The 16,772-nt window shown below is 44.6% G+C and overlaps 1 protein-coding gene across 1 annotated transcript in view; it reads left to right on the top strand.

Annotated features, from left to right (window-relative positions):
* PLB1 (phospholipase B1) overlaps positions 1 to 3,743 on the top strand; it is a gene marked incomplete at its 5' end in the record, with an annotated part of 92,424 nt that extends 88,681 nt beyond the window's left edge. The window contains 2 exons of the mRNA XM_082307342.1: positions 2,944 to 3,018; positions 3,500 to 3,743. Of these exons, the coding sequence (XP_082163468.1) occupies positions 2,944 to 3,018; positions 3,500 to 3,721 (297 nt within the window). The 3' untranslated portion in view covers positions 3,722 to 3,743. The remainder of the gene's footprint in view (positions 1 to 2,943; positions 3,019 to 3,499) is intronic.
* Positions 3,744 to 16,772: the final 13,029 nt, after the last annotated feature.

Genomic DNA, 16,772 nt, shown 5'->3' with positions numbered 1-16,772 from the left:
AATAGTGCTGGAAGAGTAAGAGGCATGTGCTGGACTTGAGTACTCCAAGGTCACAGTTGCTTTCAGAACCATGATGTTTCCTATGGTGGAAGGAAGACCATGGCGTTTTCATGCCACAGTGACATTTCCTCCTCTTGTCTCATAAACACCAGTACCCAAACACATTGTGGTAGCAGAAATCCTGTATCCTGGTTTGTACAAGAAATAAGCATAAAAGGAGGGGAATTTATTTTCAGTTTAAGTAAAAGTTTAAGCAAGATAAGGAACTTACAGGATAATCCAGAATTAACTTGAGCACAAGGACTGGGAAATGCAGGGCTGCCCAGTATAGCATATGAGCTGATAGGTTCAGGGTTATAGAAAGCAGTAGACGTACAGTGCATGCACATGCTCTGAGTAATTGATTTGTGCATGCACAACACATCTGCCTGTTTTCCATCAGGCTTCCCTGTCTGCGACTCCAGGTGACGGCAGTCTAGTAGGCTTCATTGTGCAGTAGCTCAAATAGGGCTGATGGTGGCCCAGAAACCCCAGGCAAATGTCGAAAACATTCAAATTGAGCATGGCTGCAGGTTTCAAGAAGAAAAAGAGACAGTACCTGGACATACGGTAGCCTTAAATTGGGTTTCTGTTGCCACGTGGTGTTCCTATTGGCCATTACTCATTCCTGAATCACCATCAGTCCTTTTTCTATGCCACTGGAGTTTTATTCTGTCCAGACTGCCACTCATTTCCTACGCATGTAAGGATATTGACACAAAGCTTTCCACTGGGGTGGCGGGGATCAGGTTCTTACTGATGCAAAGCGCAACTATTCCCTTCCGTAGAGATCTGTCAGTCTATGCCAACTGAAGATTTTACTGTTTACTATTTAAATCCAGTTCTTCTAACACATCCCTGCTTTTCGCTCACAGTCCATGTACGGCGAGGCTGTGCAAGCTTACTGTAAAGCCGTATTGTTTCTCTGTTCCCTGAAAAGCTCAGCAGGCTGTAGGCTTATGGCCAAATGACATGGATTCTTGTCAGTACACGTAAAGGGCCAGACTGTGCCTGGCCACTGCGTGGGTATGCAGGGATGGGAATGGCTTAAGGAGCCTCTCCCTCACCACGATGTTCTTTGCCCTTTTTGCTTCGTGCAAAGCAAAGCATGCTCCTGCTCTCTGAAGTCAGAGGACTCTGTAATCTTAAGGGACCCTCACTGGTCCCAAATCCACCTCATCGGTCCCCTGGCCCAGGAGAAGAGCACACGGACAGCGCGTTTAACTTGTGTTCTGCCTCCATGTTTGCCACATGCTCTAGAGGAGCTGCGTGTTTCTTCCAGAAGTTGCCCTGTACACTCATGGACATGGGGATACTGTCATCTTGAAACCTCAGAAACTAATGCTCCTGAGGAACAGATCACACAGAGATGAAGCAAGCACGGCTGGCTACAGAATTTTGCACCTTATCATCCTTTGTCTGGGCTCTGCGCCAGGCTTCTTACCAAGTGCCCTGGCACGGGGAGTATTACAATTATCTACAAATAACTAGTCCCACTGCAGACAGAATGCTACAGGATATGAGCCACACATCTTACAAATAACCACATCAGAATATGAGCTGTTTCCTTTAAGATGCAACAAAACTACAAAATTTAGTCTTCACAACATTAGCGGGCGGGCAGGCCAAACGATTAGGACTCTCAGATGAGTCCAGCAGGACCCCACAACAATCAGCAAAACCTGGCATTCTGTTTTGCTTCTCATCTTTTCACCACTTATTAGCTTTTTGCCCTTTACTAGTCACATTTTGCCATGGTTCATCTCTCTCTCTTCATTTTTTCAGTCTCTACTTCTTTTTCTTTTTTTTTTTTTTTTTTTTTTTTAGCTGAACCAAAGAGAGAAAGTATTCCCAGTGTTTCCATATGGGAGTCTTATGAATAAAATTTTTCTCCATGTTGTGTTGGGCTTGTTGTGGCATTGTTTCTCTCCAACATACAGCTGACACTTTAATCACTTGAGGACAGTAAACGCACGTATAGACAATAGCAGAAGCACCACCGCTCCTCTGCTCTCTATACCCCAAAGTGCTGGATGACAATTCTGTGGTTCTCTGTGGGCCAATCCTGAAGTCATTACTTCAGGCATGTCCATACACAGTTGTAAACACTTCAGTTAACATGACTGAGCAAGCTTCTACTCATTAGCTTAACTATGGTAACCAATGGTATGTGCGCTCCTAGCCAACCACAAATGCTATGCCATTAGCCTGGACATATTTTGAGTTTGAAACGGACTCAGGGCGAGCCTATGGTCAGCTATTGCAACTTAGCTGACAACTGATAGTATAAAAAGCTCTATTTAACTCACTTCTTGCAATCTTGTGAACTTAGCCTTAGCTAAAACTCCCAGGGAATTTCTTGTCTGAGTGAAGACTTCAAAGGTTGGCACCGCCTCATTCTGTCTCTGTAACTACGTCATTTCTGAAGTCAATTCCATCACCGTGACACCTAAGCATCTTTCTTTCAGTACTGTGCTAAGCAACATGACTAACATCTGTCATGTGTTTTGTTTTTTTTTTTTTCTTTGTGGTTTATACTGTCATTTGAGATGTGTACGTGGGAGAACTGGGTGTATAGTGAACCACTTTGTTTTAGCAGAACATTTAAAGTATGTGGTATTCAGAGTTATTTTCTCCTCCACTCAGTGCAAAAGGAGGAAAGGCTTCTCCTGTTCCTTGCTTCCTGAGGGATTTTTTTCTGCAGACAGTATATCAGATTCCCTGTGTCTTCAGTTCATGAGTGTTAAAACGTTTGGAAACTTTCCTGTGATGCAACTTCTACCACATTTCTTCATTGCTGAAAGCACCAAAATATTGGATGAAAAGTTGTAACCACCCAAGTCAGGAGAGTCTGAGGAGGAAAAAAATCATCATTGTGTTTACTATTGCTTTTTTCTTCTTCAGTTGGAGCCAGTGGGTGAGAAGCAGACTTACAACAACTTTACCCATGACAGATCAAAACTCAAGTGTCCAAACCCGGTAAGTAAAGGCCAAGATGTCCATACTCTCCATTAACCACTTTTATTTTTCTTCTTTCTTCTTATTGGTAAAAGTCTTTCAAAGAGTATCTTTGTGAAGGCTTTAAATAGCTAAAATATACTCCTGTTTTTTTACACACAGGAAAATCTGCTTAAAATTTATGCAAAAAAAATTATCCTCACTGCAGTGGAAAGCCTCTCATTTAAGCCAGTTTTAATGAGTCTACGTATTTCCATTTGGTTGTCTGCAGCAAACAAATTTGGAAATGATGGCATCACTCTCTGGGATGGCTCCTTTTTTTGTTCTGGGGACTTTCAGGCCATAGGGCAGGAAAGAGTTTGAGCAAAGATAGGCAGAAGGCAGAAACAGCTGATTGTCTGAAGATTGACAGCTCCTCTCTGGAGAGGGGTGATGGCATATTGTCTGAATGCTGCCTGTTGAGTGGTCTGTGGTCAGTAAAACCTTTGTTCTCCCTTTGTAGGAGAAACCCTTTCTTTCCACACTGAGAAACAGTGGATTCAGAAATTCAGATCTCAACTTGGAGAAAACCGAACCTTCAGTCCCCTACTGGGCTGTGATTGTGGCTGCAGTAGCTGGAGTCCTGGCAGGTTCCTTACTCGTCTGGCTTGTGTCAGGAGGAAGAGCGAAGAGGTGCCAACGTGAGACTGACACAGAAAAGAACATTAAAATGACATCTCTGTAAAGCAAGTGGAACAAACATCTGTCTCTGCTGAGGCTGCTCTCTGGCGTGACGCAGAAAGCAGCAGAATAAAAAAACTGTCGGATATAAATGAAGCTTCTTGGTTAGCCAGGGATTTTTGGACCCAATAATCTTGATCAGAAATGTACTGTAGAGTTAGCTTCTGCAGATCAGTCAAGTGGAGGATGAAGTTCAAAGTGTTAAAGCTTTTTCATTCTGGGATGCAATTCTCCATGTCATGAATATTACTCAGGATGTCAATTGCTTGCATGAAATGAGAAAACTTGTTGATGCATCTTGGCACCTTAATTGTGCATCTGCCCATTTTTCTTATAAAACTGTATATAAAACGTTAGCTACGAGACTGTGACCTGGTATTCCCCAATAGCAAGATAAGTAAGATAAAAAAGAAAAGCTGCAATTTCACATGTTAGATTCCAGCAAGACCATTGAGTTGAAGGTGCTAAGGTCATTCTACACAGGCAAGTGCAATGCCATGGAAACATCTTTAAGCCAACTTCTGAGCAACCCCAACCATCCATGTGGCATCCCTGGTGCAGTGCGGGGCAGCACAGCTAGAATAACTGCACGCTCTCCGCTGCTTTGGACTCCAGGCTCCATCTGTCTGGGACTGGACGCGGAGCTGGGCCATACACATCGCTTCTCCTCCAAGGCTAAATAGCCCAGGGGCAGTCGTGTACCCTCCTGCCCACCACTGTACGGCAGCTGGTTCCAGAATGACTCGTCCTGAAAAGAAGGAATTTCTTCACTAGCATGCAGTGAGGGGTCTAAACAAAAATGAAGTACCTGATTGGCAAACTAGCCTGGCTTAATCCTTCTCATAAGACCTGTGATGTGTTCAGGTCTCCCAGGCTGGAGTCTCCATGGCTGTTCTCCAAGGAAGAATTTGCAAAGTTTTTTTGAAATTCTCATCAGGAGTTCAGAGGAGACCTTTCCTGGAAATTAGACATTCCTTGTTTTATACTTGCAGGTCAATTCATACGACCTGCTAGTACAGAAGATACTTCACAGGTTCCCTGTGGTCTTGTTTTCCAATATCTTTCTTATTTCCTATGTCAAATGCTTTACATTTTGATTTTATTGAAGCCAAAGTGTGGTTTGCACTGGTGTTATTTTTTGTAAGGTGTACTACATTTCTACTCCAGAAATGCAAATGAGCAGAAAATTAAAATGTTTCAGAGAAGGAAGTGTTCTGGGGTTCCTAAATCTACTCATTATGCACACAGGAGATATTCAGACTCCTCCTTTTTCCATTTCACTCCTGTCATTGTCCTTGCTAAGATAAAAAGAGGTGGGTAAAATACAAGTTGTATAGTCAGGTTTCAGGGGCTGTAGCTCCACTCACCTCTCCTTTGATCTGCACTCAAAGGTTGGGTTATTACTAATAGGACTTGTATTTGCCTAAATCTTATCCACAGATGCGTGTCTGGGAGCTCTACACGCAGCCCCAGGCGAGGATATATTTGGAATGCAAACCAGAAGCACCTGCATCTTGTTTCAGTGCAGCTCAGGCATCTCTGCTGCTCTTGCTGTCGCTGTCTTCACTGTGGGTCAGTAACTATCTACCTGATATCCCAGCTGCTGCTATTTATTGAGCTCAGTAAATGGAAGCAAACACAGCCTTGAACCTGCAATGCAGGAGACAAGATTCACTGTATTCCAGTCCATTCCACAGCGCCTTCACCTCAGAAACATTGGAAAATATAAGCCTCACAAGTGAGGCACCTGAGCTAATATCCCAGTGGATCATGAAGGCTACACTCTCCTCTCATCCCTAAATGTTGTTCTTGTGAGTCCTATTCCTTCCTGGGAGCTTGGATAGCCAGTGCTCATACAGCCCTCGGCTTGGGAAGGAATAAAAAGATGTAGTTTCTCTGCAGAACCTTTATATATAGTTCTCTGCAGAACCTTTCATCAGTACTAGGTATTTCAAAGGAAAGTCAAAACAGTAGTTCAGTGCTGATTTACCTAAATCATGTGTGCATGCAGGAAGCAGGGTGGGGGTCCTAAAGCATGAGTTAGAGGTACCAAATACTGCAGTTTCTCATATCAGGTTTGTCCTGCCTAGAGATGGGTTCAAGTACATCTTGACTTCCATGCTGATGCCCCCTGCTAGAATAACTATACGTTCCTTTTACTCACTTAGAAAGCTGAATTTTGCTCTGAGCTTCTGAGAGCCAAAACATAAGAGGTGCAGCCAGTTGGGAAGTGAAGGGAAAGATGGCTCTTAGCTTCTCCAGCATCCTGAGGGATGCTAGAGTGTAAATAATTCTTGCGCAGGAGCCAGGGTGACTCCACTTTGGACTGCAGATTCCCAGTTCCCTGCAGCATTCAGCTCTGTAAGGAATGCTGCCTTTACTGACACCTTTGGGAACTGAGAAGCCATGGAGCTTAAATTATATTGGCTCTGTGCTGCTTCTGCAACAGGAGACTTTTCCCATAGTTTCTGTCGCTGTGGTGTAGCTCTACTGCACTGCTACAGCAGGAGCACATCGGAGCTGGAGGATGAACTGACAGGATTCTTATTTAGTCTATGGAAATATCTTCTGGCATTTTTCTTGTGTAGACTGAAGTATGTGATGAACTGCAATGACATTTAAAAAACTATCAAAAATCATGCAGTTTGCAGCTGCTCCACAAGCAAAATTATTTCCTTGAAGATATTACTGCTGCACGTTCCCTCTGTGCTCATTAAGTGGGGGTAACATTAAGCTGGAGGGAATGACAATGATTCGGTCTGGATCTTAGTCTGACTGCATTCAGTGTCACGTTAAATCAGAAAGTAATCTGTACATTCTGTCTGTCAGTTGTCCATTCCCCTTTTTTTCTTCAATAACGTGCTCTTGGTTTCAAATGCCCTCATGGCATTTTTCCTTTCTGGACCGCTGAGTAGGCCAGATTGCCTACTGATGCACAGAAGAAGAGAGGTTTAGGATGAAGTTCAAGTCTGTATGAAAAAATGCATGAAATGGATGCCATCTTAGCCCAGGATTTTGCTTTGGCCAATGGTGGTCTCACCCACCACTGAAAACCACTTCTTCTATGTAAAGCGATTTCTTAACATCCTGAGAAAACGGGCTTTGTGGATTCTTCCTCTGGAGAAGACCTACAGCTCAGCCCACATGAGCAGTGGCTATCCAAAGGACCTTTGTGGGTACTGGCCTTGCTGCCTGGCTCAGGTGGTTGTGAAGGGTGGCGGGGGTAAGTGTTATGCTGTTGCCTGGTCTTGAGAAGTAATCTGCTCTTCAAACAGGGAAGTGATGGAGCCTGACAAGTGTTGGCAAATCATTTGTCTACAGCTTAGTCAGTAGTTGAGTTCAAGTTGCGGCCTCTTTTGTTGCTGCTGATGGACCTCCCTCTCGTCATGGTACAGTCTGTGCGTTTTGCTTTGTAAGGTCAAATGGCACAAGAGAGTTTCATCTAGGATCAGTTTGCCCCAAAGTCCAGTTTAGGTGCTCAGTGAACTTAGGGAAGAGAGGGAGAATTCAGAAAAACACCTGCACAGAAGAATTTTGTGTGGCTTTGGAGACTGCTACATGTTTCCTCCCCCCAGCTTCTGGATGGTAAGATACAGATATACTGATTACAAATTTTAACAGCTAGTCAGTATGTTATAGATTGGGATATCTGGGCAAGAATTTTTTTACTTTGAGGGGTATTTAGCTAAAATGTTGAGGTGAAACAACCCCACCCCAAAGGGAGGGGTATGGAAAAGCCCTGGATTTTTACAACTCTGCATTTGCATGATTCATGTTCCATCAGGTATTTAAAGAATTTGCTGTTGGAGGACCACAGGTTTGCAATGCTTGCTCTTTCTAACCCTTTTTTTAGAAGGAAGGTATCTGGGATTTTGGGAAAAGCAAGATAAAAATCTATCCATAAAGTAGTTCACAAATTATTTAAATGAAACAAGTTTCCTGAGTATCATAGCTCCCTGAGCGTGACAGGGAGGGGCGCTCCTGAGAACTCTCATGTTAAAACTATTTCTGTCCTGAGTTCACAGTTTGCTCATCCAGGGACCTGGGAAGTATTTCTAGCCACAGGAGTCTGTATCCAAAAAGGGGGTGCTGGAAGAGGGGAAAGAGGCTGGCACATTTTAACTTAGCACATGCTGAGTATCTTCCATTTAACTGTCAGCAACTGTCCTTGCCATCACTTAGCTTTTGTGGACACCAGGTGTTACACCATCTTTCGCCTATTAAATTCTTTTCTGAGTTCAGTAGATTTCTCTTAGGCATTTTGAAACCCAGCACTATCAACACACACCTGACTGGGGCGGGGGGAGAAGCTTATTAACTTCATCTGCTTTTGATGAACCTCCTAGCGCAAAGCAAAAATTGTTCTATATTGATCATCAGAGAGAACGGTCGCCCAAGGGAAAAGACAGAGAGCCCATGGCTTGAGCCATTTTAGAAAGAAATCCTACAAAACACAGGAGAGCTTATTTAAGGGGTGGTTGGAACTACTCACTGGGTAGAGGCTGGAAGAAGTTCCCTTATGTTTTTCCATTTCTGTGACCTACATAACTGTCACTGATAATGCAGCCATAACTAGATTAAGTTATGTGGATTTTACTGAGAAAACTTCATTCACTGAACTGCGTGGGTTTTCCCCAATTGCAGGCCTTCAGCAGGATTTGTAGAAGTCAGGTATGGAAACGTGCTCATGTCCTCCGTCAGACAGAGTATGGGATCCATGAACGTGTTTCAGTGGTAGGGTGCTGGTACTCTCCAGGCCTTCTGCTTCCTTGCAAGAAGGAGTTAATAGTCCTTTTGGAGTAGTGGTGCTGCAGGGAGATGGTTCAGTGAGAGACAGTCGGGGATTTCTGCCATTGATCCATGGGCTGACCCTGGAGTGAATTATTTCAGCTGGAGAAACCAGCTGCTTCCAAAGATCTAAGAGCACTTTCTCACCGGTGTAAAATGATTATGGCTGTGGAGAAGGAAAGTGACTTGATACCTTTAAAGTGTCTGTATCATAACCATTAAGGATTTTTAAAAATTCCTTTTAGTGTCAAAAAGTAGCCATGAAGGAAAACCCTTTAGCTACCATTTGTGTTGCTTAGGTGACTGGAAGCACCACCTGAGGGCCCCAATGGGCTTAGGTTGTGATAGGAGATAATCCCCAAAGTAAAACAGCGGCCAGGGCTGCTGTTCAATTTAATAACAGCAGGGGAGCTGGGCCTTGGGCATTTCAGAAAAATATGTGTAACGCCTTCACAGTGGGTGGATGAGGCAGAAAGTACTTTCCGTGCTCTTGCGCCAAGCCAGTGCTGCAGTCAGCACCTCCTGTTAAAGTCACAGGAACCGGTCAGTTCAGCAGTTCTCCGCCCACCAGGGATTTACCTGCACTTGCCAGGTTGCCCACAGGTATCCTCTGAATCAGCCGTCAGATCAAAGTAAAACACAGGAGTTAGGAATAAGTAGGGAGGACACAGCCGGGATAGATTAGACAACAGAAACCAAGGGTGCATCTTCTGAAAGTTTCTAAGACTTGCTCTCTGCTTAGCTCTCTCAGCAACCATCTTGTATAACTTCGGTGCAGACATTGGGACCCTCAGGAAGCTCACCTGTCTGCAAATACAGCCTCTAGCGCCTGGAGTGCAGCAGCTCCTTAACGTCCCACAGCAAAACTGAGTGATTATATGAATCACATAACATCCCTGAGTATTCCTCCCAGACCCTCTGGGGATCTGAGGCGCTGACACACCTAGGCTGTGAGTCCCAGACAGCCTCAGGTGGAGGACAGACAGCGAGATGCTCAGTGTAGGCAAGAAGTTAACACCTCTGGGAAGGTGCAAAAGCAGAACTTCAGGTATCTAAATGCTTTTTAAGTCCAAAAACAGAGTTGACCCTGTATTCTGAAGAAATGACATGGGACTTTCTGGACTATACTTAACAAGATTAGACATCCGTAATCCATCGCTGTGTCATCTACATAAGCTTTTTGTGCATCTGGGCTGAAAATGATGCAAATGCCTCTCAGCCTTTGGCATAACATTTATCTATCATGTACTTATTCTGTGGCATGGGCTGACCTTTTCCTGCTGCTGCTCCTGCTGTACTAGTCGAACAACCTCTTCACCCCTTCCCCTACCTGAGACATCCTTTTGGTACTGCCGCCAGAAATCCCTGGTGCAAGGTAAGTAAATAAGTCGGCCTGGCAATTAGGACATTCCCCTGGCTGTTACTTATTCAACAATGTAATACTCAATGCCTTTGTTGAAGCATCGTCTAAAGCATTTTACAAATATTTATGAGGGTAATTTGCGTGTCCTAACATTCCTGTGAGATAGTCTTATTACCCCCCAACTAAAGATGATGAAATTTATGTGCAGAGAGGTGAAGTGATGTGCCCCAGGCTATGTGATGAGTCAGTGACTGAGCAGGAAATTAATCCCAGAAGTCCTGGCTCCACAGACACAGCCCAGTTGTGTAACCACTATACAACTTATCACTCCATCGCTAACATAGCCAGACTGGTAGCCGTGCCAATTTTACGCCTGTTTTTCCCCTTAGCTTGAATGCAAATACAGCAAAACGTTGGCGGTCTGTGCAAGTGGGGAGAGAGCGGTGGGGAGCAGCAAGCTCTGGGGTGTGCAGGTCACCGCGGATCAGGTCTGCCCCGATGCTCCGTACCCATACAGGGGCACCGTGGGCTTGGCAGCGCTTTGGCAGAGACCCAGGCTGTGATTATCGCAGGGTGGGGAATGGAGAGGAGAGCGAAATTCACTGCTCTCCCATCGTGCTCCCACTTGCATTACCCACACCCAGTAATTACCTCGCCAGGTTCCACCTCCAGCCTGTGAGACGCAAGGCTGCAGGTTGCGCCCTCTCCTCGCCTAGCTCTGAAGGCATCCTTGCACATTGCATAGAGTAGGAAGGGTCAGGATTTTCGGGGATCTGATCTCGGATCTGTTTGCATGGTGAAGGTATGTCCTTTAAAACAGAAAAAAAAATCCCATTGGAAGAAATTATGCTGCTGAAATGGAAATTTTTTTCTTGCATCGTTGGTCTGTTTGTCTTTCATTTTTTTACTTGGTGGAAACGAAATGATGGGCAAAAGTGGACCTAAAGTGAAATTTTTCATTTCAGAATGTTATTTCAAAGACTATTTAGCAATTTCAAAGACTATTTAGTTTCAGAATATTCAGAAGTGCAGGATGACTACCTTTTGACTTATTTTCCAGCTGAAAGCATATAGTTGAAAAATATTACTGATTTGGAACCTTTTCATTTTTTTTTATATTGCCATCCTGATTTTTGAAATGGGAACTAAGTCTAAACCATCAGCATGTCTGGGGAGAAAGAAAAGTTGTTTCTTCTGAATAGTTCCAGTAAATTCAAAGTTGTTATTTCACAGAATCACAGAATCCTTTAGGTTGGAAAAGACCTTCAAGATCATCAAGTCCAACCATAAACATAGCACTGCCAAGTCCACCACTAAACCATGTCCCTAAGCACCACATCTATGCATCTTCTAAATGTCTTCAGGGATGGAGACTCAACCACTTCCCTGGGCAGCCTGTTCCAATACTTGGCAACCCTTTCAGTGAAGTTTTTCTTAATATCCAATCTAAACCTCCCCTGGCGCAACTTGAGGCCGTTTCCTCTCGTCCTATTGCTTGTTACCTGGGAGAAGAGACCGACCCCCACCTCACCATTTCAGTGCTTGAGAGGCAGCTCCGCTGCAGAGCTAACTCCTGTACCGATCAACGTGAGCTGTTTGTACCAAGTTGCCATGCCAGCTATGAGAGCGACAACAGACTAAAACTGCCGTCGTGCACAGTCGTCATCCATGCTGCTTAACAGTACCAGTGTGTAGCTCTAAAACCAAATTATCAGTAGCCATCTTCAGTGACAAACCCTGCAATGTAATTATTGTAGCAGTTGCAGCATGTGTGTGACTGTATTGATTGGATAAGCCTTTCCCACTGACGCCAACAGCAGCCCAGACCTAAAAAAGAGAGGGGAGAAAAAATAAAGGAGGAGGAAAAAAAAGGTATTTTTCCACAGAAGGCTGCCTCCCAGCAGCCAGCATCTCCTCCAGAATGCTCAGGGCTCACACCTTCCGCAAACTGCTCTGCTTGACCTGGTGCCACCGCTGGAAGGGGATGAGGGGTTATGGAAAGGGGGAGCGTGCGGTGCTCCCTCTGCCGCTCCATCCCAGGGAAGGGAGATCTGCTTCAGCAGGAAGCCTAGTACCAGCCCTGCTTATCCTCCAACCTGCAAACAATACCACGGAGTCAGGGAACTGCTCCTGGGCTTCTGCCCATCTTCCCATCGGACCATTTTTAGCAGAAACCTGTAGCTTGCTCACGCAACTTTTTTGGTTTTTGAACCATCGCGACTTTATATGAAAGCAGTTGTGAGCTGGAATGAATCCGCTTGATGGGAAACAGGGTTGCCTCTGCAATCAAATCTCAAGATTATGTTATTTACCAGTGCGCTCTCCTTCGGTCCTCCTTGGAGCTGCCCCAACTGACTGTTTGCTGTGACAATCTAATTATAACTTGGTTTGGCTGCGAGCACCAGCTGCCTTCGGTTTCTTTTATCTCATTGAACTGGGCAAGCAAAAGTTAGGTGCTTCAGAGCCTGCTCCCTGTGTGAAACCGAAGGAACTCAGAAATGTATTAGAAAGGCATTAGCTTCTCCTTTTCTCTCTTTTTTTCCACTGGAGCCCATCCAGATGGAGCACAAACAAGGAGAGGATAAATGCGAAGTGCTCTGCCGCCCTGAAAGCACGCGCTGACGTCAGCTTTCACGAACGGGCACTTTAATCATCGCACAGGGAATGTTTCTCTCCCTCTCTGCAGCCTCCCTTTGAATTTCTCAGTGCACCAACATTAGCATTTATGGCAAGGAAGATTTATTTTCTTTGCTGGTTGAGAGAGTAGTAAATTCGGAATGCTTTTACAAGCCGCTAGACAGAGAGCCCCGGAGATCCGAAATCCTGTAGGCTCAGACTAGGTGCGTCAAGGGCAGCAAAAGGGCAAGCTTCTTCCTCTGTGTATTTCCACTGGCATTAACAGCTAAGCTGAAAAGCAAGGGGCTAGTCCAGTCAGCATACACAGAGAAGTTATTAGCTTCTCCAAGCCAAACTGCGCAAAATACTCTGGGGAAAAAAAGGATTGGGTACCAGACGTGAAGGGACAGATGGATTAGGGACCTCCAAAGGCCTTTTTCAGCCATGTAAGCAATTTTTTTCAGAATTAAGTACTGAAAATTAGTAGACTCGTTTTCTGTTCATGTGTCAGGCCTCAAACAAGCACCTCGCTCTCTTCCTCTACCCCAGTCTTCCTGGCTGGACAACAGGTAATCGGACTTTGACCCCTTCTCATGAGAGCCAGGAGTGATGAATTCACTAAAGTGCGTAAGAGTGTTTTGAGCTCCGTGTAAGTGCCTCGCATTTGTTGTGATCTAACTTTCTGCTGGGATTCAGCCCAGTCTACTCCTCTGCATCTGCTATTGCCTAGTTGTATTTTCTGTATTTCCTTTGCGTCCTTCATGCACGAGGGAGCGTGTGTGAAGCAAGAGTAGGATGCATCCACCCTCTCTTGGCTGTTTGCCATAGGTGTGCCCAGAGGTGAAATTCTCCCCCCTGGCAGAGTGGCCATCATAGCGCATGAGTTTGGGTAGATCTCAGTGGAGCAATTTAAAGAAAGATTTCAGTCTTTACGGTGTGGGGAGATTACCTCACTCTAAACATTCAGCAATGTGCCAGAGAGGGGGGCAAAAAAAGATGACAGATACTAATGATGCTAGCAGGCTATTGTCAATGTAGATGCAGTCAGCTGGTCCCATCAGCTGCTTTCATTAGATTGCCTGCTTCACAATAAAGTGGTTTCCTAATTATAGCCTTCACTTCACCCTCCGTACTGTACAGTCCTGCGTCATCAGGTGCTGCTGCTTCCTTTATGCTTGCTGGAGCACACTGCAGCGTGGAGCTGTCTCAGCGTTAAGGCCCCGCTCGCCCGTGTAATTAAAGGAGGATTAGAGATGGATTTGTGGCAGCCGCATTCTTACTTCGTGACTCTTGCATGTTGTGGCTGTTGCTTCTTACAAGGCCTTAGGTGGCTAAAGGCTTGCAGGCATTTAAAACACACACATATATATACATGTATATATACAAACTTGTATATGTGTGTATATATGCGCCAGATAGTGACACATTTCCCAGGTAATTGAAAACTTCTGTAGTGGTATGTAAGAAACACAGATAAAGAGATAGGCAGCAAGTGCAAAGATTGTCATTAAAGATTTAGCTAGGATCCACTTTTAGCCTTTCTCCTAGCTCCATCTCTCAGACACTAAAAACCACATGAAAACTACAGCCACCATATTTTACTCTCTTATCTTTTAAAAACAGATACTCCCTCTTAGTCGCCGCTCCCTCAAGAAAACCAAATTTTCTCCAGTTGAGCAGCCAGCAGCTATCAGCTCAAGTCAGACCACCACACATCGTGAGCTGTCTGCTGGAAAACCCTGAGAGCTTTGGGGGTTTTAATAATTAGTTTGATGTGCTTTTTTATTTACTTTTTTCATTTGGAGTGCTTGGTTAATGATTTTTAAACTTTCACGGCTGGAAACAGTTTTTACTTTTAAAGGAGAAGAGAAATTTTCATGTAATTACAGAGTTGCAGGTGCACAGGCTGTAGAAAACAGCACCAAATATTGTGAAATTCATGACGTAGTCATCACAGGGCTCCTGACGTCGGTTCACAATTTGACTTGCTAATACTGGAACCCTGGTTTTGTTTTCCTGGGCTCTCTCAACCTGCTGCTTGCTCAGCCATTTTAAAATACAAAGTTGCTCAAAATGACCACTCTGCCCCTAATCTAGGACTTTGCTACGGTCCACTGCTCACTAGAAGAGCATCGATGGTCTAGCTCTGCCTGCAGTTCTTCTAGCATGGGCTCAACTGGTGCCCACCAGCCTACTGCCACTCTCCCATATTAGCTCCTGAGGGGAAAGAAACTACATTTAGCGACCTCGTACTTTTGTCATTACATATACATTATAAACACATTTTCGCTGCTATAACGTGATAAAATTTTTCAGCACACCCTTACTGGATATTGCTATGCTGATTAGAATTGGACAGAAAAACAATAACCAATTACAGCCACTGCAGGCCAGTAAAAAAAGTACAGTTCCACAGAAATACATGTTTTGCAAATTTTGGATGGTGGTGAAGAGTCCTGCTGTCACTTTTGGGCACTTTTTGGAATAAAGCTTTTTTTTTTTTTCCCATGTGAAATGTTTGTTTTCATAACAGCATAAAAACTCCAAAGGTTGATTAAAAAAAAATTTCTTCTACATTATGATCTATCCTAAACAATTACTTTTTGGGGTTTTGCAACATTCAGATTTTGTTCCAGTGTGACAAGAAGACAGATTTCAAACTCACCATTCACACAAGAGAGGTCTTTTCCTCTAGTTAGCCCTATCGGTGGCAAATATTCCCGATAAATTGCTACCATTTCGCTCAGAGCTGGTAGCGGCAGAAGTACTGGGCAATAACATCACTCTGACAGTGGCAGAAGACCTGATGCAACTGAGATGTTTGCAGTGTTACGGTTCTCCCCCAATATTCACGCTGTTTAGATGAAAGGTTGCCAAAACGCGGGCTGCTAGCACCCAAAGCAGCTCCTACTGCTGCGTTGAGTCCTTGCCGCTTCTGTGGGGTTTGTGGCACCCTGTGGTACCCAGGCCATAGTTTAGGGAGCTCGGGTGGTTTCATGTTCTGTTTTTCTGCGGTACTAAGTAACCTCAGAAACACTTGATGACTCCATTGCAGCGAGCTGTTACTGTATAAACAGTTATTTAAAATACCCTGTCCTGAAATACCCACTTCACGGTCCAGGGAAATAGTCATATATTATTGCTCTGTGACACCATATAATCAAGGGAACTGCCCGGCAGGTGACAAGCGTGGTGCCTTCTGGAGTCACGCGGATCTAAACAGTCATCACTAGAAAGCAGTGGAGAAGTGGCTGTCAGCATTTCTGACCCTTACTGACTCCTGCCGGGTAGCTGATCCTCCAGGATGATCTCATGCAGTCACTCTAAGCCCACCGTGCCCACTTTATTGGCATTTATATGCTGGCAACTTTTATTTCTAAGAGCTATAGCAGCTATTCAGCCGGAGCTACAGACTAGCTGATGACTCACCCTGCTGAAGCTGGATTCAGATCTCTCCTAACCCGTTCCCAGAAATGAATGTCTGAAACCTTTGCATCCACCCTGCTGTCTGCCTCATTTGTGTTTTATGCCTTAGGAGAGAAATCTTTGTTCCCTTCTCCTTTCTTTGACTCTGTTTTTCTGGATGAAAGAACACAAGGAAGAGCGGGACCAAGCAGAAGTCACTCACGCTGTACATGCAGCTGTCTGCATACCCCCTGCACCTGTTTGCCCTCCCTATTTTTGGCCCTACAAAATCCTAGGAATTCTTCATCAAAGGTTTTTTCATCAGCTACCTCCTGCCAGCAGCCAAGACGGCCACCTGTCCATCCAGAGGAAGGAGAAAGCTGGGAACAGTGATTTCCTTTGGACTGGGGGCCTCTTGCTGTTCCCTGATCCGTGGCCAGAGCTCTTTTTAAAGGTGTCCCCAGTTTCTTCTTTGATCTGGGCCACTGCATGCAGGTTGCTGCTCAGGTTCTGCCCTACGTCTTTCCATATGACACAGTGACCTACATACCTGTCCCTGCCGGTAGTGGGTCATATCCTGGCTTATCTGGTCCTCCATTTTCCAAGGGTGATAAGAAAGGAGAGACCTTTAATTATCTGATGGTCTCCACCCACCAGTCCCCAAGCTAAATGTCCTGCTATCCTCCATTCTTGTTTGTGTGTTTTTGAATAAGAACTAACCTAAAGGATTTCCATCCAGGTATCTCTGTGGAGTTGTAAATCTTAATCTGTCCACAATCTTAACTAATTGGATTTGTTTGTAGAAGAAAGCTGCCTGTGGTTTGACTTTTTGCAGAACAGTTAATAAAAAAAGGGGGGTGGAGGGGGCAAAAAGATAGAACCT

Source organism: Platalea leucorodia (genome assembly GCF_965183815.1).
Source record: "Platalea leucorodia genome assembly, chromosome: 3".
NCBI lineage: Eukaryota > Metazoa > Chordata > Aves > Pelecaniformes > Threskiornithidae > Platalea > Platalea leucorodia.
The sequence above is the reverse complement of the archived record's forward strand: the minus strand, read 5'-3'. Positions and strand labels throughout refer to the sequence as shown.